This window comes from Hermetia illucens, chromosome 2 (assembly GCF_905115235.1).
Source record: "Hermetia illucens chromosome 2, iHerIll2.2.curated.20191125, whole genome shotgun sequence".
In the NCBI taxonomy this organism is placed as follows: Eukaryota; Metazoa; Arthropoda; class Insecta; order Diptera; family Stratiomyidae; genus Hermetia; species Hermetia illucens.
In genome coordinates this window covers 17,965,007-17,989,697 of record NC_051850.1, presented here as the reverse complement: position 1 = coordinate 17,989,697, position 24,691 = coordinate 17,965,007, and the positions used below count along the sequence as shown (strand labels likewise).

At 40.6% G+C, this 24,691-nt stretch overlaps 1 protein-coding gene across 1 annotated transcript; it reads right to left on the bottom strand.

Annotated features, from left to right (window-relative positions):
* Positions 1-2,412: 2,412 nt before the first annotated feature.
* On the bottom strand, positions 2,413-20,515 carry LOC119648988. Its single transcript, XM_038050912.1, has 4 exons — positions 20,351-20,515; positions 8,542-8,671; positions 8,300-8,471; positions 2,413-3,193 (listed from the first exon to the last, which is right to left on the bottom strand). Exons 1-4 carry the CDS (start codon positions 20,402-20,404, stop codon positions 2,524-2,526), a joined length of 1,026 nt encoding a protein of 341 aa, XP_037906840.1. The 5' UTR covers positions 20,405-20,515; the 3' UTR covers positions 2,413-2,523.
* Positions 20,516-24,691: the final 4,176 nt, after the last annotated feature.

Below are 24,691 nucleotides of genomic sequence, written 5' to 3'. Positions count from 1 at the left end.
GGCAGCAGGATCACTCTCGGGACCATTCACTATCCACGACGCCCTATCATTCATCACCCTTAACTTGGCCTTGGAAAAAGTAATCGCCAATAGTGAAGTAATTGCGTAAGGCATCACGTTCTTTAGGCTCACCCAACTACTGGTTTATGCCGACGATATGGGCATGACGAGAAGGTCAATCCTAGCTGTAGAATCTTTCTTCCTCCAAATCAAGCACGCGATTTTCTTTGTGCGACAAGTAATGGAAAACTGTTGCAATATGGCCATCAGTCAGTCTTTTCGTCAAATCATCGAATTCAAGGCTGCCAATAATAGCATTGCCAGGGTAAAACTGAACACAACATAAGAGAATTCTGTATCACAGACAAGTTGATAAGACTGACTAGGGTGACTCTGACTAATACGTGAGCCCAGATAAAACTAGCGATGCCACTCTCGAGACCATTCACCATCAACAACGGCCTAAGATAAGAGCCTAAGCCCAATCATACATCTCGTTCACGCTAGCCCTGGAAAAACCAATCCTCCTGAACTCCACCCAACTACAAGCCTTTGCCAAAGATATAGATACAATGGGGAGAACAACACGAGATATACAAGCCGTCTCCATCCGAATCGAGCAGACGGTGCGAGATCTTGGGTTGCACATTGAGAAAGAGGAAGGCATGGTGCTAACGTCAGCACCAAAACGAAAGAACCATCAACAACAAATCACGCTGGTCAAAAAAGAACGATAAAGATAGGAGACTACAACTTTGAAACCGTTGATAATTGATAACCAGTTGGCCGCCAACAAAGCCTATTTCAGCTTACAAAAACTGTACTACTCGATACGTGTCAGTTTACCTAGTTATAACTACTCTGACCGAGAAGATGGCTCTTGGGCCTAGAGCCATCTTCTCGGTCAGAGTAGTAATGTTCTGTCTCCTAAAGTTGCTTTGGAGGTTGCAGGAAGCACATCTATCTTTGAGGTATTGTACATTAGATGAAAGTATTTTTTCCTTCACCAACGACTCTTGGGACAACTTCCTCCATTCTGGAGACCTATCAGTGTACCAGATAATTAGCATCTGGTTTCAACCATAAGTCACTACCATGCTCTCCCAATTTGCGCAGTTGCACCATCGTGTTTAAAATTCCTTGTCAAAATGGAACAACATTATTATTCAGTCCTTGGTAATTCATGATACCATTCCGAAAGGATGTCAACCTTCTTCCTTACTAATACTATCGGATATTTTGAAAATTGCCTTCATTGAGAGCATCTGCATGTGAAAATATAAAGGAGTCAATCCCACAAGGAGCTCCAGAGATGCCCTTGGGCGTATTTTCATTCCTGCTGTGATACACCCATAAGCCTAAATAACTCTTCGACAGTTGCGCAAAGCTCGGTTCTATCTGGCAACCGCATGTGAAAATCTCGGTGATGAGCAATCACGAGGCCCAGAAAATCTCCGTCTCTATTAAGGAAGCTTTGGGAAAGTAGACTCTCTCCATGCATATTCCCTGTTTGCCATTTTCAGCGCAGTTCTGCTCTCTTCCAGCCTGGCAATTTAGGGACAGTAGACCTAAACCTTTCCACGTCACGCAATCTATCGGTATAAGATCTGGTCGAAAGTCTAGCCCGGCAATCCATCATTTGGAGATTTGCATGACGACAAGATCCCAGGGGATTTCTTGTTCCTCACGGGAGAGAATTATTTTCGGTAATATAGCCACTGAAAAAGACGAGGTAGTCCTTGCTTGAAATGGAGCGATAGCGTAGGTCAGGACGCCAAATAGTTTTCAAGGATACCAAACTGATGCACCTCGACGAAAAACCGCGGTGGGTGGAGTTCCTTACTAAGGCAAGCCTAGACGGGATACCAGTTTTTGCGCCGTTGATGATGATGGGTATAGCCAACGCATTAGTATGCCTAACCCAAGCTTTCTAGCCTGCACCTTTGCCCCTATGATTAAAGTCAATGCGAACATTTATTTTGCACAACCCAACAGATCGTTAGGAGGAAGGATTCTTTTCAAACAGTAATCTGCACACTCGCTGCCTTCTGGAGATGTCCTCATCCTCAAATTCGTAAAAACCTCTGATCGCCTTCATGAAAACTTTATGCATTACAAAAGTACTTACTGGCGCAACGCCCTCCTTAGAACACTTACTTACCACTTTCATCTGGATAAGACACATTTTATCTTATTATCTTTTTTGTAATTTTTCTTAGTTCACGCTTACAAGATTTTGAAATGTTCACTCCGCTAGACTTTAAGGGGTTCTGATCATGATTCCCTACCTGAAAATATGGGGATTGTCCTAATCAAGACCAACTGTCAATCCAAAAAGTCCTTTACAGCCCATCAGAAAGCTTTCTCGGCTCTAAATATAACAATGAATTCAAACTAAAATGTGTAGTTTAATTAGATTTAATACTTTATTTTCACTTATAAAATCACTTCATATTAATACTTTCGAAAATTAGGCAGCACAAACGATGGCTTTGTCGACTTCCTTCAAATTTATCTAAATCTTTAAGCTCTAGGTTTTACTACATAATCTGCAGGTATCGTCACCAAATCGTAATCCATATTGTACTTTTGCAAGTAATCCCTTCGTCGATTCTGGATCATCTTTCTAAACCAAAGTGCCTCCCTCGATGTCATCATTGGTTGACTTCCTTGATTTTTCTGCTGTTTCCAGTTTGCTGGATTCCTCACATTCTGCCTCCGTTTTGCTGGTTGCAATCTTTCATCGAAAATCGGATCATGGAACTTATCATTCACAATCTGGTCCACTTCTACAGGATCACTTTGTGGTGTGAAAGGGACTTCATTTACCGTTGAGAATGGTGTGTGAAATGAAACCACTGGGAAGTTGGTGGGAATGAAGTTGTTAACAAATTGTACCGCGAATTTTTCTTTTCCATCTTTAGATTGAACCAGAAGAGGCTGCTTGCCATCAAGGACAGTAGCTAGATCTGGATCGACAATGTTTCGATCCTCGAGGGGGTTATATGATGGTGCCAGGTCGATTTGATGGTGGTTGTGGAGTATTTGCTCCACTTGCTCAGGACTCAATGATGGTTGCTCGTGAGAAGTGTGATCGATGGGTCGCTGTGTTGGGTTGTGCGTTGGTTCCATAGGCGTTACGGGATGGATGAAACCAGGACCTTCCACACGATTAAATGTTTCTGTTTCCGATCTGTAAAAGATTATAAACAGATGAGTTGAAATTTCCTTTAATTTATGTTGTAATTGGTGGATAGATATCAATCAATAATAAGGGTAAGCCCGAGCTGACTAAAGAGCTTTAGCTTTACTTTGAGTTCGGAAGTTCATTCGTAGGTTTTCCTCGACTTTTCAATCATTTATCTTCTTTTTCTTTAGTGGAATTCGAATATTGTTCAAATGAAGTAACAGATCGCGCAGTCATTGTGGTGTCGCGTCCGTTATCGAAAAGTTTCAAAAGAAGCGCTTTTAACGCTATGGTCATGTCAGCCGCGCTGATGTACCTCTATGACTCAAATTGGCCTCAAAACCGACAACGATCTAAAGGTCGGATGGTAGAAGGATCACCCATAAATTTAATAGGCAACGGCCTCAGAGCTGTTCGACTTGAGGCCTGCTTGAGGTAAGGGTCAACGAGGCTCATAGGGTGTTTCAAGGAGGAACATAATAATATCAACAAAGTGTGAGTTGAAACTTTGTTGTGTCTCGAAGGTTTCACCTAGGCCTTGGAAGGAGGTGAGAAACGGCACCAAGAGAGTATGAAAAGGGTGGTGGAGCGGGTTTAAGTGGCATTTGCTGACATTTATTTTAGCCTTGTTCACAGAACACCAACACAACAGCTAATCAATCATTGACTTACATCTCAAAAATTCTGGAATAAGAGGAATGAGATTTTCAGAACAACAGAGGGCACAGGGATCGAAAATATAAACACGGGAGAGAATTGAGAACAGTGGGAGTGATAGGATTATTTTGGTTAGCTGGCACTGAAAACAACGAAAAGCTGAGACTATGGGACCAGAACAGTTTCAGATTATCGCGTGCGAAGGCAGCCCCGACACTGACCAGATATCGCTTATGCGTGTTTTTAATCATTGATTTCACTAAAGAGGACGTCGCAGTTGGCTTCGCCGGAATTGAACTTAGCTGTGTTCGAGCAGGGATATAGTTAGACTGACAAACTCCATCAATTTCGACATAGGGGAGATGCGCAAGTAAAAGTGAAGAAGCAGCGCGGGGGCAGGCTGGAAAGGAGAAGATTGAAAGTGCAATCCAATGAGTTTTTGGTTGTGCTGCATTGCTAGACAGGAAAAATATTGATATAAGAAGAGAGTAATGAGTGTAATGAGTTGCTGGAATGGGCTGGAAAGCTAGGGTAATTGGGCTAGTTGAAGATAGGGAGGTTGAAATTCCCACAGAAGAAAAAAGAAAGGAGGGAACGTGACAGTAAAAATACCAGGCACGCTGTCAAATGATACGTCATATAGTTGAAATGGGCAAGCACAGGGAATATACTTACAAGGTGCAATAAACCGAACGGTCTCAACTTGATGTTGTTATTAAGATATCAAAATTTCAAAATTTTGAATAACCTAGCGAAAGCAAATGGAGCGCTATTAGTGCGGCTTCTTTCTTCAAGTATAGAGCTACCCACTATTTTGTGATGCCCTATCATGCGTCCTCTTTAACCTGGCCCTTGAAAAAGTGATCCGTGATGCCGAGGTAAATGCAAGAGATTCGATCCTCTTTAAGTCCACCCAACTCATGGCCTATGCTGACGATATCGACATCATGGGAAGATCCACCCGAGACGTGCAAATTGCCTTCATCCAGATCGAGCAGGCGGCGCGAGATCTTGGGCTGCACATCAATGAAGGCAAGACAAAGTGTATGGTGGCCACGTCAGCACCGAAAACCAACCAACCAACAACAACAATCCGCACTGGTCAAACAGGACGAATAAGGATAGGAGAATACAACTTTGAGACCGTTGATAATTTCTGCTATCTAAAGTCAAAAATCACAACCGATAACAGCTACGATGATGAAATCCGCGCACGGTAGTTGTCAGCTAATAGAGCCTATTTCAGCTAACAAAAACTGTTCTGGTCGAAACGTCTCACGGGTCAAAGCTCTTACTGTTCAAGACAATGATCTTGCCAGTCCTCATGTATTCCTCGGAGGCTTGGGTCCTTAGCGAACCCTTGGGTGCGTTCGAGAAAAGAGTCCTCAGACGAATTTTTGGTCCCCTATATGAAGATGGACGATTCCGTAGTCTATAAACGACGAAATATATGAGCGATACCATGACCGTCCGGTTGTGGATAAAATCCGGCTCAATAGGTTACGGTGGGCGGGATGATCCAGCCCGGAAAATCTATAACGGCAATATCTATGGTAGAAAAAGGAGACGAGGCAGACTCTGCATAAGATGGCATAGGTCAGGACGCCAGATAGCTTTCAGGGATATCGAATTGGTGGACATCGGCGCAAAACCGGGATGTATGGAGTTTCTTATTAAGGCAGGCCTAGACCGGATACCGGTTGTAGCGCCGTTGATGATGATGACTATTTTGAGAGAGATGAAACAAATGTCATCAGCATAATTGAGGTGTTTGAGGAAAGCCGCTGACATTACTCAATCAAAAGGACCCGACTGCTAGTGAAGAGATATAGTGTTGATGACGAAATGTAACTTGGCCCTTTTAACGGATTAGGAACGTCACCAATAATGGAAAAACATGCATCCATGACAAGGTAGGAGACTCCGCTCGCCATGTTAACAAGAGTTGACGGCTCTCATTCTCGAACTCGGAAGTGAAGCGTATTCCACAATAATCCGCAATATGAAATTTTCTCATTCAAAACAGGTGGCCGTATATAATTTCCTTCTTGCACTTTCGGGGGGGGAGGAGAAGGAGCTGGGTCGAAAAATTTCGCGGGGAAACCATCAAGGACAGGAATTCCACTCTGCTTAAACGCAAATAAATGATAGAGATGATTTGGCTTCTCTTTAGAGGACATGTTATAGTGACTGACCGATTCGTATACAGAAGTAAGACTTCACCGGATTTGGTACGATTGAGAACTGTAGTGAAGTGCTCCTTCGACCCCTTCATGTGATCGTCATCGTGCAAGTTCTTTCGTAAAGTGGAATGCATTCCCGAAATCACAACACAGAACATTAACGAATTTCCATCAGGCAAAGCGATCACTATCCTGCATTTTCCAAAATTTCACTTGGCGCGGCTGGCAGCTGCCTTAATTATTAATAAAAACCTGATTCAGACATACTTCCGTCACGGTTCTCGAAGTACCATAGCTCATTGCGGCAAGAGAGAAATAGGCTTACTTGCTCTGTAGGGTACTACCGGCCAACCTCAAGGAATATATGCGCCCCATAAAAACCAAGTCGTTCTAATTTACTGTAGCCAAAGGTCATAACCGGTAAGTCCGCCCTTATCGGATTATTAGCAAGAAGAAAGATCAATCCTTAGCCCATAAATAAGAGAAGAAAAAATTCTATTGAAACGAAAGTCTTTAGAAGTTTCGGTATTTTTATAGTAAACGGTGAAAATTTCATATTTTGAAACTTCCCGAATCTCTGAACTGCAAATGGCTCTATTGTCCTCTATATGTATGCGGAAAATTTCTCAATAGAAGAGGCAAAAATGTCGTTGAACTTTGTAGCTATGAACTTTCTATCTATCCATCAAGGATATTTATGGTAAATTGGAGAGCCTTTGGAGAGGCATTTCAAGAGACTAGTCTCATTGAAAATAAAACGCCAATAAATAACAGTCAAACAGAGACATTGGGACTATGTGAACTGATACAATACTTGTACATTAGATATAATGTTTTTGTCTGTAAAGTAATAGTTCCCGGGGATTGGTAACCAGGCAGTCTTTAGCCCATACATGAAGAAGGAGATTTCACGCAGTGCAGCAATTATAAAGGTATCACGCTGACGAGTACCATCTATAAAATATTCTCTGCTAACTTGCTAGGTCCGATAGTCCCATACGCCCGGAACATCATTGGCCCATATCAAAGACGCTTCACTGCAGAAAAATCAGAAGCAGATCAGATTTTCCTTTTACAGCAAACGATTGAAGAATTGTTGGAATATGGACATCAGTTGAACCATTTTTTCATTAACTTCAAGGCCGCCTATGATAACATAGCCAGGGTAAAACTATACACGACCACGGGACAATTCGGTATCCCAACGAATTGATAAGACTGAGAAGGCTGACCAATGTGTGAGGCCAGATAAAACCGACAGGACCACTCTCGAGATAACAAGGAGGACAAGAAGAGGCACTACCATGCATACTCTTTAACCTGGCCCTGGAGAAAGTGACCCATGCTGCTGAGGTAAATGCGAGAGACACCATCCTCTTTACGTCAACTCGACGATATAGACATTATGGAAAGCACAATCCGAGATGTACAGTCTGCATTCATTCAGATCAAGCAGGCGGTATTCGGGATGAGATCTTGGGCTACACGTTAATTAAAGCAAGACGAGGTACATGGTGGTAACGTCAGCACCAGAACAAAGAAGCGACAATTTGAAATCGCAGTGATAGAACAAGAATAATAAGGAGAAGAGACTACAACTTTGAGACCATTGTTAATTTTTCCTATCTAGGGTCAAAAATCACAACCGAGAAGAGTTACGACGATAAAACCGCGCACGGTTGTTGACAACACACAGAACCTATCTCAGTTTGCAAAAAAATGTTCGCGCGTAACTTCTCACCATGGGTCAAAGCTCTTACTGTACAAGACAATGATTGGCCGCGTTCGAGAGAAGAATCCTCGAAAGAATTTTTGGCGCCCTACATGAGGATGGACAACTCTGTAGTCTACATAACGATGAAATTTTTCAACGATACCACGACCGTCTCCTTGTAGATAAAATTCAGCTTAATAGATTCCGGTTGGCGGGTCATCCAACCCATATGGGTGAGGATGATCCAGGCCGAAAAGTCTATAAGGGAAGTATCTATGGTAGGAAAGGAAGACGAGGTAGACCCTGAGATCAGATCCTGAAGCCTTCATCTCAAAGCATCGCTAACAATATGCATGGTGAGTGGAAGTGAATGCTCAAAATTTAGTTCTTTAGAATACAATAAATACAGGAATACTCTCCAGCGTTCCAATTCAGGAACAGCCCAGCACAAAAGCTCTTCTAATCAGTTGGTATTTCTATTTGCGTAAATTTATAAAAAGAGTCTATTATCACCCATGTTGTGTTCTCTAAATTCTTAAAGCATTCAAAGATACTCACCTGTAACCCGTTCCATCGTCCCAGTATCTTGTCAGTGTTAACATTCCATCAGGCCTCACGTAACCATATGAACCACGTACCGTTCCATTTGCCAAACGTTCTTCATCTCTGAACTGAATGTTACCACTCGCTGGATCTTCGAATTCAAATCCAAATGCATATGTACCGGGGCCTGTTATTAGTTCCAAGTATTGAATTAGATATTTTCTTGTTACTTTTGGATTGATATTAATCTTGCCTACCATTGGGTTCTTGTATATTGTAAGATGGAAACTGTGCATAGGTGACAGGCGCAGTAGGTAATTGTCGATATGCGTGACCACGAACTGATCGCGAAAATGTTGAAGTTACCAGACTTAGTATTGTGAATACCTGTTAATGAAATAGTTATTAAGGTAGTTAAAAGGTTAGTGCTTAGATTTTCAATTCACTAAAGTTTACTAAATTTGTAACGTTGAATATTCGCAACACTTTTCTACATTTTGTTATCGAACGAAAAACAAAAGACTTGGATGCAAAGCCCAAGCGAGTAACTCGTTTTAAAGCTTAATTTAACATATAAACCCATCTATTTTGGATAAGAACTAGTCAAATGCATATCTTATGAAATGTAATAATTTTGATAAAATTTGCTAATTGAATAGGCGGATGGTCCTAACGATACTTAAATGAACAACGAATTATTATAAATTTTTATACAAACACTTATAGTTTCGTCAAATATTTCAGGTTCCTGGCAGTAGTTACATTTCAGTTCCCCTTTGTCCTTTATCCCCCCAAAATGTTGCGTAATATGAGACACAAAGTGAACTTGAACTTACAGTAGATACGCATTTCAACAATTGTTTTCTTCCACTTATAATCGCCTTTAATTAGCACTAATTTTAAGCAATAATACCAATTAACAACTTTGTAAAATATTAGTCCTGGAACTAAACTTAGGCTGAGAAAATTAATTTGTCATCTTTTAGTAGATATTGCTATAAACTAAACTTAAGCTTCCTAGAGAAAAGTCAAGGTAAAAGCAAAGATTTTTACGAAATATTATAAGGGCAATTTGCAATTAGGGGTAGATAGGAGCAGTTATACTTATTTCCAACAGCCAGCATCTACAGAATTATTAGTCGTAAGATTGTGAGATAACGACTCGATTATTAATTTAAACAAATTATTGTTGCTGAAGCAGCAAATTCAGTCATTCCCCAAGGCATTACAACAATCTACAACAAAATGTATAAAAACTGCGAGGTTATGTGAATCAACTCCACAAAATGTCCAAAAGTTTATCTGCTTTAGTTTTTAGTATTGCCCAAAGAATTTGCTTCTTAGATATACAAATATCTAAGAAAAAGATTGGTAGTTCCCGGTTTATATTAAAAGGCTAATCTTGTTGATGTTATACGTAATTACGCTTCCTGAATTATCTACATTATTCATCAAAGTACTTCTAAAACTCTCCGGAAAAAATCTAATTGATTTGAAAATAAAGTGCGCACCTAGATTAGGCAATTGTTTGTCATTTTCAGATTGCTACTATAAACATGTTGACCTGAGATTTGTGAAAGTGAACATGCATTGAAGTATCTACTCTTGAGTCATATTCTGTTGAATGAAATCTTATACCTAAGTGAGCGAAAATTCTGTGACAATAGGTAAGAAAAGAAGTTCCTCTTTCCGCAGACAAATCCAAATGTTTATACCCTGAAGAAGTAAGCAATCTCTAGTCTTGCTTCGGTGAATTTTTTGCTCTTGACCTTCGTTATGAATATTATCTCCTCGTGCTGTGAAATGCTTTATTCTTTTTGGCAATGATTTGATTGGGACATTGTTTGAGGGTTAATAAAAGAAAATTATTTTGATTTACGCATCCACCATGTAGCAATGTACATATAAATGCAAGATAACATCTCTGGTTATCTCACTTCTACGTGCTTTTCTTAGCAATATAGATAGATATTATAAATAATGTTAAATGTATCGCCGCCGCCGTTTATTCTTTGTTTAACATTTATAAGCGTTTAGGCCGATGTTATTACCATGACTTGGCCTTTATTATAAGTCCTTTCGAGCGTAAATTCTTTGCACAGTTCCTCTAGTTTCTATGATTATTTGTAAGTGACAGCATGTATTCGAAATTATGTTTACCTCGTCGGCTCAAAATTTGGCACTCAAGCCAAAAGTGAAGTTAGTAAACCGGCAGAAGTTACCCGAGGCCGAAGAAGTTTTCCAACATTCAACATCGTCGAAAAACACTTTCTTCCCCCCTTACAGTCCTATTTTAAAGTTATCACGCCTGAGGGGTGAAAAGGAGGGATTCCCCCGAAGTCCGAAGTTTTCTCAGGGAGCTGAAATCGATATTTCATTGAAAATAAAAAAGGGATAACAGGCTGGCCCGCATAATTTTCATTCCAGATTTGCATGATTTCCTCCCCGAGCCTAATTTATTGACCTAATTTTCACCCCGGGCCCGGGTATTCTCTCTACGGGCCTAAAAATAATGTATTACATTATACATCAGCCGTATGGATATATCATACACCATGCCTTGGTCGCTTGAAACGTGACCTTAAGACAACAGGAACAGTAAAAGTATCTGTGATCTGGCAGATGCCATATAGTTCTGCATTGCGCAAGGCTTGAATCACACAAAATCAGAAAAAAACTAAACTACTATAATTATAAAATCTAAACAAATAGCTGTGAGTAGCCTGTTTCGTGTATGGATTCTACGGAAAAAGAAGACAAATGCTTTTCAGAATTTCCTGTGAGACAATCTGATTGTCACAGTGATAAAAATACATCTTTTAGAAAGAAAATGCAGAACAGCTTAGCCATAATGTGTACAGCCTTCTAGTACGGACAACATAGTATATCCAAAGGCAGTATAGTTAATAAGATCTACTATTTTCTTTGCAAGAAAATAGGTCCTAGTACCAAAGCCAAATTAATTCTTTACTAGACCCTGATAAGATCCATCATCCCTTACGCAGCACCCACGCGGATCACCTGCTTCAACTTTGCCATTTTTAATTACGAAGCATTTTATTATCGAATACGAAGATATGGTATCGGCCTATCATAAACCTGGAAAACTAGAAAGGTCAGAAAAAAAAACCGAAGAACATCAGCGAACCACTCAAATCTACTAATTCGGCCACCCTCTCTACAAGAGACCCTCAGAAAGGCTCAGCGTCGTAAGAAGGGAGGATTAAAGATTGGCCAATACCAATTTTTATGACTCGATGGAGTTGTTTGTTGGATCTAACACCAACGATTCAAATTAAATATAGAATAACGTGTCAATCAAAATGGACCGAAGATTGCAGCCACTCGAATTCTCACATTCCAGCGATTCTTTGAAAACCACAAGACTTTAAAAATAAAACCCGCAAATTAATGCAACACTTGATAATGATGAAATCATTCGAAAACTGAACCAAGTTTATTTGCAACTGCAATTAGAACTTAGTAGATGCTCAACTAGACGGTGAAAGTATCGTTAGAAAAGGTCAAACCCAAAAAGCTTCCCAGATATGATTTAGTCGCTTCTTTTATATTGAAATAACTCTCAGTAAAAGTCGTTAAACTTCTGTGCTGTTTTTTGTTGAGGGTGCTGGGAGTCCTGAGTCCGCATCCGCTTGATGACCGCCATTCAAATTGGTGGAAAAATGTTATTATGACAATGATTGTAAAACCTGGATTGTATGTCACCCAAATAATACACACTGATAAGCCTTCTTGTCACACTATCAAACATTTTCGAAAAACTTCTACCTCAGAAGATATTGCCAATCCTAGGAGGCAGCAACGTGATACCAGTTAATCAATTTGGTGTTAGGAAACAGCACAATGCAAAAGAGCAAGCCCATTTGATTATATCAGAAATAAACGATCCTCTTGAAGGAAGAAGATATTGCAATTCAGTGTTCCTAAATAGAGCGCAAACATTCGACAACGTTTGGCGCACTGGCTTTATTAAATCAAGCGCCTACTACCCTGGTTGTTTACACAAAATACTAACATCGTATTTAACGAAACCCAGATTCCAGATATTTTCAGCAAAGAGTATTATATGAGGGCATGGGTTCCTCAATTTTACTGAATTGCTCAAGAAATTGTTAACGCTCTATATTGGACCGTGCGTATAGAGTGTATAGTGATCAGCAAATATTCAGCACCCCGAGACCTGGACCGAATTACCCAGACTTCACATAAAATTGCTCCGTGACCTTTTGCATAGCACCCTGATGGTATTCTCTATATACTTTCTTATGTTGCTGTTTTTGATCATTTTAGATAGCTCAAAAATGCTAACTCCAATAATAGTGATGGTGAACGAACTTGACAGAAATAAAACTGACTACAATAACAAAACCAACCCTTAAATTGGGTTCAATTGAAATCAAGAGATTTCTGTCGGGGTAGACCTTTTGTTACTACACACATCTTTCAACACGATTATAAACACTTAAAGGAAAAACGCCTCACCGGCGTAAAATTTTATAGTCGCTGAAGAAGAAAGGTTATTCTTAGAGAGCTGATTTTCTGCATCTAGAGAAATGCCTCACAAGTTTACATGGAAAAGGATCTACGCCAATATCCCAAATTACACCTCCTCAATCTAACAGACGAACCCTATCCGCTTTCATATGGAATGATCTTCAATGATTTGTGTATTTCTTGACCACTCCTCTGTGGAGTATACAACATCTACACACTCTATTCGTTGTCATATTTCCTTTTTCCAGCATTTTTATTTTCAATAAGACTGAGCCTCAGTTTCAGTATCATCTCACTTAATACTGTGCAAGTGTTAAGCTTAGAGCAGAGGAGAAAAAAGACACAAAGACGAACAGAACGTATCCATGGTGATCGGGATTAGAAGCTGAAGCAACGAGGTCAAGAGGCTTCCCTCGTGGATTGACTAAATAATTCCGGGAGAAAAAACAGTATCCATTATATACTCATAAGAGGTCCACCGGTATCTCATTGCACTCAGATGCACCTCAAAGAAGCAGTGATCCAATTGGGCAGCTCGATATACCCAATGGGGCTGGAAGATTGAATCCAGGTACCAGTGTGGAGACAAAAAATGTCAATCACTGTCTCTGATAAATACCCCCATCGTATATCCGCATGACATTTCATATAAACTAGGCAGTGCCAGTATCTTCTACACAATTGACTTGAGCTCAAGAACATATAACATATATAAAGTATAGCCGTGACAATACCATTCGACTCCCTCGTGTTCAAGATAATCACCTCCAAGCTATGTAATGTAACACAATCCGTTCAACATTAAACCATACTTCGAGAACTAGATGTTTGCTGTACTTATACTAACTACGTTCTGGTTGACCCATGATTTGTTACTTTTAGGAAGGTATATCCTCTCAAATTGGTGGACCTCGGCGCAAAACCGGGATGTCTGGAGCTCCTTATTAAGGCAGCCCTAGACCGGATGCCGGTTGTTGCGCCGTTGATGATGATATTCTCTCACAGTCACCAAAGGAAAAGAATGGTTTTGAACCAGCCGTAAGTGTTAAGATTGCGCACATAATAGATTCACAAACGAGTCAATAAGGAAGATAGAATTATACTTAAGGGAATTTTCGAAGATTCTGCTGATGAAACTAGCCCAACCTCTCAAAAAGCTAGTAACCAAGCATCAAATGGGGACATTCACATTTTGTTGGCTACAGAATAGTGCCTGTGAAAAGACAAGTTGAATCATACTATTTGAATTTGTTTCAAGGATACCAGCACTACTACTTAGTATAAACAAAACATTCCTAATGTGGATGTCGCAGTACTCGAACATCATCTAGGTAATGCACGCTAATTTCACAACTACTAAATTCTACTCTCACCTTCACGCTGGTAACTCCTTGATAATACAGAGCAGCAAGCAAGAGAGGGTAAACGAGAGAGAAATTAAGATGAGTCGAGTAATCTCCCAATTTAGGAGTTGTGCAAGAAGCTTAGAATTCGCAAATTCAACTATGATTACAGCAAACGAAAAAGGACTACAACCTTAGGATCTGAAACATACGTCCGCCAAACAGCTCAAAAATATAAGTCAGCTACGTTGGTGCTTCGAAAAAAGCAAGGTAAGGAACGTTACCTTCGAGAGAAGAATCTTCCGAAGAATTTTTGGCCCCCTACATGAGGATGGACGATTCCATAGCCTACATAACGACGGAATCTATGAGTGATACCATGACGGTCAGGTTGTGGATTAGGATGATCCCACCCGGAAAATCTATAAGGGCAATATCTATGGTAGAAAAAGAAGACGAGGCAGACCCTGTCTAAGATGGAGCGATGGCGTAGGCCAGGACGCCAGACAGCTTTTCGGGATATCGAATTGGTGGACCTCGGCGCAAAACCGGGATGTCTGGAGTTCCTTATTAAGGCAGGCCTAGACCAGATACCGTTGATGATGATGATGGTAATCTATCTACTTGTTTCCCTCATTGCAAGATCCACAGGAAAACAAACGCCTCACCAGAGGGGGTGGAGTTCAACCAGGTTGATCGCATCTTCATTGCGAATCAAACTGCATTTTACGTATTGTCGAGTGTTTGCACGACCACTATCTCGTTGAGGCAAAATGCGGATACCTTATGGCAATAATCGGGAAAGCAAGTTTTCCCGCGCTGTCAGACTCGATATTGAAAACCTTCAAAACCTTAAAATGTTATATCTATATGAGAGCATTAGAAGAATCCTGCAGACTCATTGTCCACCACACCACCACACCACAAGGCGTTGATATGAATTTAATTATCGGACGCGAATTTTGGCGTACAAAGAATGAGTGGTATGACACAGAGTGTCAGCTGACAGTCGATGGCAAAATTGCTGTCTATAAACAATATTAAGAGTGACACACAAAAGCCTAACAAGGCAAATATGTACAATTAAGACGTGACATTGACGTGAAGTTTGCATGCACATAAATTATAAGACCTGCCGATTGCCAAATCGAACGATAACTTTAAGAGCCATAATTTAAAAACCCCTTACAAATGGATGAAAAGAATATATTTTTTTGTAAACTGACGTTAACGACTGAGCTAATATTCCCAATAAAGCAGATACTGTTCAAGGCCATCCAATTTTTCTTGGCTTCAGATAAGTATATGACAGTATAACTCGTTCCGTACTGAACAAAATTTTGTCGGAATTTGAAACTGATAAGACTCATCAGAGTGTCAATGAGTCAACTAGCGTTCAACTAAAGACGCAAAACCAAATAGCGAAATATTTTGGCACAGATTCTGGCCATCCGAAAGATGGCGTGTGGATCTAAATGATACGCTACTATACAAATCATTCCAGATAGTGGGTCTTGGTTTCCACAGACATGACACCAAAATACCTTCGGAGTCAACCTAACTTAAACTCAAAAAGCTAGTTGACATGGTGCTAAAGGTTGCATTACAGCATCGCCAAGAACCCCCTCTAACAATCAGGTGAGAGCGAAAACTGAAGTCATCCACAGCAAAGCCCTCCGTAATACATATAAGGGTGATTTGGATTCCACAATAACCGCAGCTAACAAATGTCCTGGAGATGAGGCATCAACAAATGAGCTCCACAACCACCTGAAGAACGTTATCATTGACACGGCCACAAACATACTTGGCCCCAGCCGCAAAAAGTCGGAAAGGTTGGTTCGCCGATGAATGTTACCTAGCAACGAAACGGAAGAATGCTCCCTCCCGCGTAACGCTGCACTCTCAAAGACGGGCATGCGCTGAGGCCTATCACGAACTCCGTCAAGTGGAGAAGTAACTTTACGGATAGAAAAAGGAAGCCTGCGAGAACCAACAAATCTGTGGACTGCAGAAGTATATGGAGAAAACTCAACAGACACGTGAGTTTCACCAACTAGCCAGAAGGATACCGCCTTACATACTTTCGTGCTGATCCTACCTAGACAAGGAGGGAAATCTGATTTCTAACGGTATGGGCATATTGGAGCGATGGGGTGGGTATCTTGATGAAGTGCTCAACAACCAGAACTTCGGCGACTTGGAGGCCCAGCCAACTTAAAACGACGGACAGATACTGCCACCACCAAGTATAGAAGAAACAGTCCGTGCAGTTCATCGACTTAAAACTCATAAGTCGTCTAGAATCGATGAAGGCGACCAATTGAGCCTAAAGGAGGGGGGAGGCAAGTTTAACGTTTTCAAATTCTTTTGCATCTCTTTTAATATTTGAGATGAATCGGAGTAAAATTAAGAAAAATACAGCGGCTAAAGCAACCACGCCTCATACATGATCCAGCACAGACTCGTAGTTTTAATGGCAAAAACCTCCAGCTGCTTCCAAAGATGTTTTGGATGCCATGAAGCCTATTTATAAAGATCTGAATAAAGATGCCCTCCTAGAGCGAAATGTCGGAGGAATTAGGGAGAACAACTAGAGAGCTCGAACCAACTTATTTGAAAAATTTCACCACAGCACTTCAGTCGCGGCCTTTGTCTTCAATGAATGTTCTTTACTCTACTAACCTTCACCTACCTATGTGAGTCACTTCACAGCTTATGGGCTGTGTGGGCGGACTTTTGCCTCGACATTGGGACTTAGGCCTCAGGTAATAATGTGGATATATGTTGCTATCATTAGGCCGATGTTCGCTTATGCATCGGTAGTGTGGTGGGTTAAGGTAAAACAGATGAGTTTTCGCTGTAAACTAGCCACACTGCAAAGAACTCTGTGTCTGGGTATCACCGGTGCCATGAGCACCACATCCGGCCCAACTCTGAATGCATTTTTCAATTTGCAGCCCTTGGATTTGTTTATTCAGAGCACTACAATGAGAGCGGCTCATAGATTAATTCGATTAGATCTATAGGAAAACAATGGACGTAAGGGGCACAAAGCATCGGAAGAGTCATTGGGATAACTAAATCTAGTTTTCGCAATGCCTTCCGATTCTCAGATCCCCGTACATCTGTTTGGTAGAATATATGATGTTATCTTGAAACGAAGAGAAAGCTGGGACGAACCAGAAGAATGCGTGTCTGACGTCTTCTATACCGATGACTCAAAGACAAAAAAATGGTTCTGAAGCAGGAGTCTACCTCTCGAATAAAAATGAGAAGTGGGCTTTTCCTTTGGGGCAATACACAATGATCTTTCAGGCTGAAGTGTATGCGATCTCAAAGGCTGCAACGTGGATGATTAACGAGCGGTTGAAAGGCAGGCGCATCGCAATCTGTAGCGATAGTTAAGCTGCATTGAGGGCGTTTAGTAGTACTTTGATCACTTCAAAAATCGGTCAGGAATGTAGAAATCGATTGAATTCTGTTTCTGGATTCAATACGGTGGATTTCCTCTGGGTACCTTTATGCTAGGAGCGCCTGAACTCAAACTGGCCCCGGAAAATTTTATTTTTCAATAGGAAGCAAAAATCAAAATATCCCCATAAACACCAAAAAATTAAGATTTAAAGAATGTAGCCTACACATATTCCACAAGGTTCCAATATGACTCTGTTGATATACCTACAATAAATCATTGGGAGTATTGTTCTCGACCTATCCGCATTATTCTAACCAAAGTATCTAAATTCGTATACTGCCTAACCTCTAATGAAAATCAAAGTAAAGTACTTTTTCGAATGGCCCTAAAAACTCTATAGTCGAACGCATCACCGCGATGATTAAAGTACTTCATTACCCGCATTTTGGTGGATTTTTGTTTTCATCATTTCTTGCATTGATCAGAACTTGTCAATCATATCAAAATCGTGCTTCAACTGATACCATTTTTTGATATTTTTTGATATGTGAGTCACTTCAATTGAAATGCTTCTATTCGATGGAAGCCTAGGGATATCTACACTGACCGCTCTTTGGTAATTTCAATTTGGCTTTTATGAGTCGAGTACATTATGGAGCACAAATAAGATTCATTAAATGGAAGTATATTCTTGGTATCAGGAGATCATTTGAATGGAAAACGTGGAATTCACATAAAAATAATTGAAACTCTCATCTCTAGCGAATCTAACCGAAAAAAATCTGCAAATCCAAAAGATTTTGTAAATAAATTTAATCAACCCTTTTTGGAAAATTTATTAAAGAAACGTGAGAGGAATAATCATTCTATTTGCTAAGTTGAATATTCCACTCCACTAATTATTTTCCAGTTTTTAGGTGATAATTTTAATTTCGCACATTCACTAAACTTACGGAAGCGGCTATTGTAAAGGTTATTTAGCATTGTCCACTGGACTGTATATATATATATTTATATATATGAATATTTGTGCTATTTCTTTGAATAATACACTACCAATTATTTCGGCATAAAAGAGGCACTGGAAATTTGATTTTATCGTAGATATTTGGTGCACAGTCAATCAAGATTGCTTAGTTATTAGAAGGTAAGACAGCAAAATGTTATTTGCACCAAAAGGCGGAATTCGCCGCAAAAATAATGCATACATATGTATAAGACGTTCATAAAAATTCCATTTGAAATATGAATATTCTGCAAAAATTACCACAGGTCAAACACGGAAGAGGAAAGTTCGTTCAAATTATGTGCATATCATGAAAGTAAATTATAAAAGCGAAAATACCCCCATACAGAGTCACAAACATGTCTAAATTTAAAACCTTTTTAGCAATCCATCTATGAATTGCATATTTCAGAAGAAACATTCCTAAGGCAAAAGAGCAATCATCATTAAGATACTTAAGGCGATTCTCAAGCCCAGAACACAATAGATACAAAATTTCAACATCACATTCACAAACCGCAAACATCTCAATTTTGACATGTTAAAGATGAGCTTACAGCATTTCGATCTGATATGAAAGAGTCTATCGAATCTCGTATCAAATTAAATGTATCATTCTAAACACAGATTATCTTATGCTTTAAGTGAAGCTAATCACGATACGAATCTTGATAAGTAAACACAATTTTTGATCTTCACAGTAGGTAAGCTTGTCAATATTTCTAAGTAGACGTGACAGCTATTGAAACTTAAACATGTTAATAAAAACTATTCGTTTGAGGTAGACGAACTGATGGACAATTCATGGAAAAAATTGCAAGAAACATCCAAGGAGGGTTCGTAAGGGATTGAGTTTTGACCTTTCAATCCGCGAGTGATGAGAAAATAATGATTATTTTCAAATTTGATTGTCGTATCATGAACTGAGTAGAAAGGTGAATCTATGGGGCTATGAGGTGATCAAAGTAATTAAAATTGTTGTTCAGATATTGATTTCATGTTTAGAAGGAGGACCAGACAAAATTCAGAGAAATTGATACAATCAAAGTAAACAAACAACAAAAAGCAAATTTTTCAACTTGCATATTTGAAAACACTTTGAGAACGTTTCTGTCGGTCTCGAATTTAATAAAAATATCGAACTAGGCTGAAAGTGAAATATCTAAAAGCAATTATTAACGGAATCAAAGCAAAATCTGTATATCATTAACTGACCACTGCTTATAACATTGCATATCTATGCAGAGAATTCACTGAAAATGGCACAATTGACTCCGCTGAACCATCGCATCTAAATTGATCACCTCATTCACACTCTCCAAACCACAAAAGGAAAATTATCGACTACTCGTACATACCGAACAATGGCCACAATATCTTAAATCCCACACCGCCTGTTGACAAATAATTACATATCTTTCAATAATTGGAGCCAGCCTCAACTCAGTTTGAATTTGGAATGGATTTCGATGAATGAAAATAACCGTTTGAATATATTAGTTTGCGCAGAACATCACTTCAGATGCTCAACGAATTGTTTAGATATTCTAATCACATAGACTTTCTATACAAAATTAATGAACCTCTCAAGAGTTTGATTCGAAGCTTCGATACCCGAAAACTCATTCAAGAATATCTTTAATACATATAATCACGGAAGAAACGGCTTATCGACAAACAATCCAAATTTGTCACCGAAACACTCATCATAATAAGTCTCAACACAAACCAGGCGTTGACCGATAAATTCACTTTAAAGAAACTTTACCACGAAATTAACTTACTATTAACTTGGTACTATGATTCGTATCCATTTTTGGAAAAAAAGATGATAACATCTGAAAAGCTTCGAACGTATTACTGTATAGTGCGCTACTGAGAAGACTAAGTACTACAATTTCGATAACCGATGTCAAGGTGACGACGAAACTTCAAGAAATGACCAACTAATTCTTTTCAGCTCATCCTATATATGAGAGTTGATTCTTCCTCGTCAATCTAGCTAGAATGAAGACTGACCAATCAAACCTCACCTACACACTCTTCAATTCTGTGTAACTGTTGCGATGCGTTATACGACTCTCAAGAAGAAAGTCTTGGACGTAATTTCTTTTGCCAAGATGAATTGGCTTGATCATTACTTTAATGTCATAAAAAAATACCCAAAATGGATCGTTGTTTTGAAGTCGTGGAGGATGCAAAACGGTAGCGGAACTGAAAGAATTGTCCAGAAGTTTTTAACCAAAAAAGATAAAAAGATTTGATATGCTTCCTACAAAAAGATATTCTTAAAGAAGGACAATACCTGGCTACTTACCAAGCTGAAAACATATAGAGATATTTTTTTTTTAATCGAATAATATCGGTTATGCAGTCAAAATGCATTTCATAGGTGAAAGAAGGTAATATCACATATACAATGAGCTGGTATCATTAGATCACTACTGACATGTACAGCACTATAGGCAATCTTCCGTTCGCCCGTTGAAGGTTTTTTTCGTACACGGAGGTGAAAAATCTCAGGAAGACTCGTTCCCCCGTGGGATTCGAACCCACTAAAAACCACCCCCGATATCTCCAGGCCCTCCCTACGCAGGACCACCATTTAGATATTACTTCGCAGGGCAGCTTTTTCCTTAGGCACTTGTCCTACTTATCCTACCGGCTTTCCTTTTTCAGTAACTCTTCCTGTATTTGCACTATTACGGAGTAAACTATAAGCCAGTTCTCTTCAGACCTCAGCATATCCGCAACACTAACTCTCTCCAACCCTCGCCAAACGCCCTAATGTAGGGAAACCTTCATAGACTCGTCTCATCTGCATTACCAGCCATTATGCGGCTCTGACCTTGCCGCATTACTACGCTCTGTGAGCCCCTCCATACGTCTTGCATGGTACAGCACACTCATTTCTTCAAACAAAATGTCGGCAGGGATCATGCCTGCCACCACAAATACTATCTCATCTCATGTGGTTCTAAAAGCACTGCAAACACTCAAAGACATCAGCCGGTAAACCGAGTTCACCTGCTACCATTTCTGAGAGTTTGCAAGCACCTCTGCTCACACAGGTGACGCGTAAAGCAGAACATATCGCACCACTCCAGCTAGAAGCAACGTCCAACAGTATATCGGTCCACCAATATTCGACAATATTTTTGAAGTGCCCCGGTGGTACTGGCTGCCTTTTGGCGTGCAGGTGTTCCCTGATGCTCAATTTGGTGTCAATTATCACTCCCCAGGTGTTTGATGCCCGGCTTTGATATGACCGTATATTCACCGACTTCGACTTTCTCAGTATTTTTTTCCTGCGGTTGGTTATTAAGATCGCTTCCGTCTTTGCGTCCGCCTAGGTCAGCTCGGCTCTTTGTAGCCAGGACTTTGCCGCCCTTACAGTTTCCGTCGCGTAGACCTCCACATCTTCTGGGTATTTTACTGTAACAACCGCAGCCAGGTTATCAGCAGAGCCGACAATCGTAGTTCACTCTTTGACGGGAAGAGCAAGCACTCCATTATACATGGTATTCCATAACAGAGGACCAAGTACCGATCCCTGTGGTACCCTGGCTGTGAAAATATACTCTTTGGAGCCCTCATCCGTCCCGTACCAGAGAGTCCTCCTCTCTGAGAGGTAGTTTTCCACAAAATTCACTAAACACCCGGGGACACCTATGTCATCCAACGCCCATTAATTCTGTTCCGGTTGGGCTAGTTAAATGTGTTTTTGATATCCACCGCTAACATGGAACAGCAGCCCGGAAATCAGTGCAACGTAGAGAAGGTACGTCGGAAACCAATCTGCCGTTTCGACAAAACATTGCTGCCTTCCACGATGGGTAGGAGCCTGTTGTAGATGATTCCTACATCATCTTCCCCATTGTATCCAGTAGGCAGATAGGACGATACGATGGTGCGTTTCCAGGTGGCTTACCAGGTTTCGAAAGCAACACCACCCCTTCCCCTATTTTCATGGGGAGGGAACAGAGTGGTAACAATCTGTTTCAGGGAGCGCGGGCGGTTCACTTGGGGTGATCTCCGCAATCTTTTCATTACCACCCGTCAGGACCCTCTCCGAAGGTTTATGTCGGCATGGCCATACAGCTTTTTGAAGCAGTTCTTTTTGCTCCTCCAAATGGCTTGTTTTAGGCGGCCATGCACAGTTGCCTTTGTGCGTCCCCTCGATCGTCGCCACGGGCTTTCCCCTGAGTCCCGTTGAAGGTTTCAGAATATACTCGAAGTATTTCTTGGCTGTTACAAAAGTCAAGAGAAAGGGATACGAGCCTAGGAAAGTAGGAAACCAACTTGCTGGTTAGGTATCGTTACTTTGGCGGTTGAACGGCAGCTTCACGCAATCGAACCTTTTAATAGTCAAGTGCAGTACAACACTGTCAGCTAAAATCCCCTCTCAAATGCAGAATAAGTAGGTTTCTACAGGCACAGTATGCAAAGATTTAAAAAAACTCTACCAAGGAATATTCATCTATAGTTTGACGGGGCTCATGAATTGCAGAGCCGTCTCTTTCTCTGCCTATCGTTGTCTACGTACAGCCAAGACCACCCACGATTTCTGATAACAAAACGCCCCACCAGAGTTGTCATCATCAGATACCCCGATTTTGCACCGAGGTCTACCAATTTGATATCCCTAAAAGCTGTCTGGCGTCCTGACCTAGGTCATCGCTCCATCTAACACAGGGTGTGCCGAGCCTTCTTTTCTACTGTAGATATTGACCTTATAGACTTTCAGGGTTGGATCATCCTCACCCATACGGATCAGGTGACTCACCCACCGCAACCTGTTGAGCCTGACGGTTGTGGTATCGCTGACAGATTTCGTCGTTATGTAGTTATGTAGACTACGGAATCATCCATTCTCATGTAGGGTGACGAAAATTCTTCGAAGGATTCTTCCCTGGAACGCAGCTAAGAATTCACAATTTTTTTTGCTAAGAACCCAGGCCTCCGAGGAATACATAAGGACTTTCAAGATCATTGTCTTGTACAGAAAGAGCTTTGACCCTATGATCGGACGTTTTGAGCGAAACAGTTTTTGTAAGCAGAAATAGACTCTCTCTTTGCCAAAAATCGTGCGCGGATTTCATCGTCATAGCTGTTATCGGTTGTCATTTTCAACCCTAGATAGGAGAACTTCCCAATGGTCGCTGAGCTGTAGTCTTCCATTTTTATTATTCTCGTTTGACGGTGCGATGAGATGTTGTTCATTCTCTGTTCTTTTAGCGCTGCCACCATACAATTTGCCTTACCTTCATTAATATGCGGCGCAATCTGAATGAAAGTGGACTGTACATCTCGGGTTGTTCTTTGCATAATGTCAATATGGTAAGCGTAGGTCAATAGCCCTGTGGACTTGAAGAAGGCCTCTTGTGATGCTGAGGTAAATACCTCAGCCTCACCGATCACTTTCTGAAGGGCCAGGTTAAAGAGGACGCATAATGTGGCATCCCCTTGTTTTAGACTGTTGTCGAATGGTTTCTTCGCAGAGAGAAAATCTGATATGTTGCTGATTTTCCAAGAGTGAAGCCTCTTTGTTATGGGCGTATGGGGCTATTCGGCCTAGCAAGATAGTTCAGAATATATTATAGATAGTACTCAACAACGTGATACTTCTATAATTGCTGCACTGTGTGATATCTCCCAGCTATTGATTCACTGACCCACACCTTAAGTATAAGTTGATGAACCGCTTGGTGTAATTGGTCGCCTCCATATTTAACCAATTCGGCTATAATTTCGTCGGCTCCCGCCGGCTTATGATTTTTAAGCCGATGAATTGAACGGATTGTTTTTTATACACTTGGTGGTGGCAATATTTGCCTCTTCAGTTGGCGGGTCCTCCAATTCGCCGATGTTCTGGTTGTTCAGCAGTTCACCAAAGTACTCAACCCATCGCTCCAATATTACCATTCGTTCGGAAATTAGATTTTCCGTTTTGTCTCGGCAGGATGTGCACCGACTTTTGAAAGGCTTCATCTTGATGACTTGTTGGTAAAACTTCCGCGCCTGGTCCGGTTGCTCCCCGGCTTGCTTTTTCCATCTGAGAAGTGGTTTCTATGCTCGACGAGACAAGAGGCTTTGAAGTATCTGGAACTTAGATTGGGGGTAAT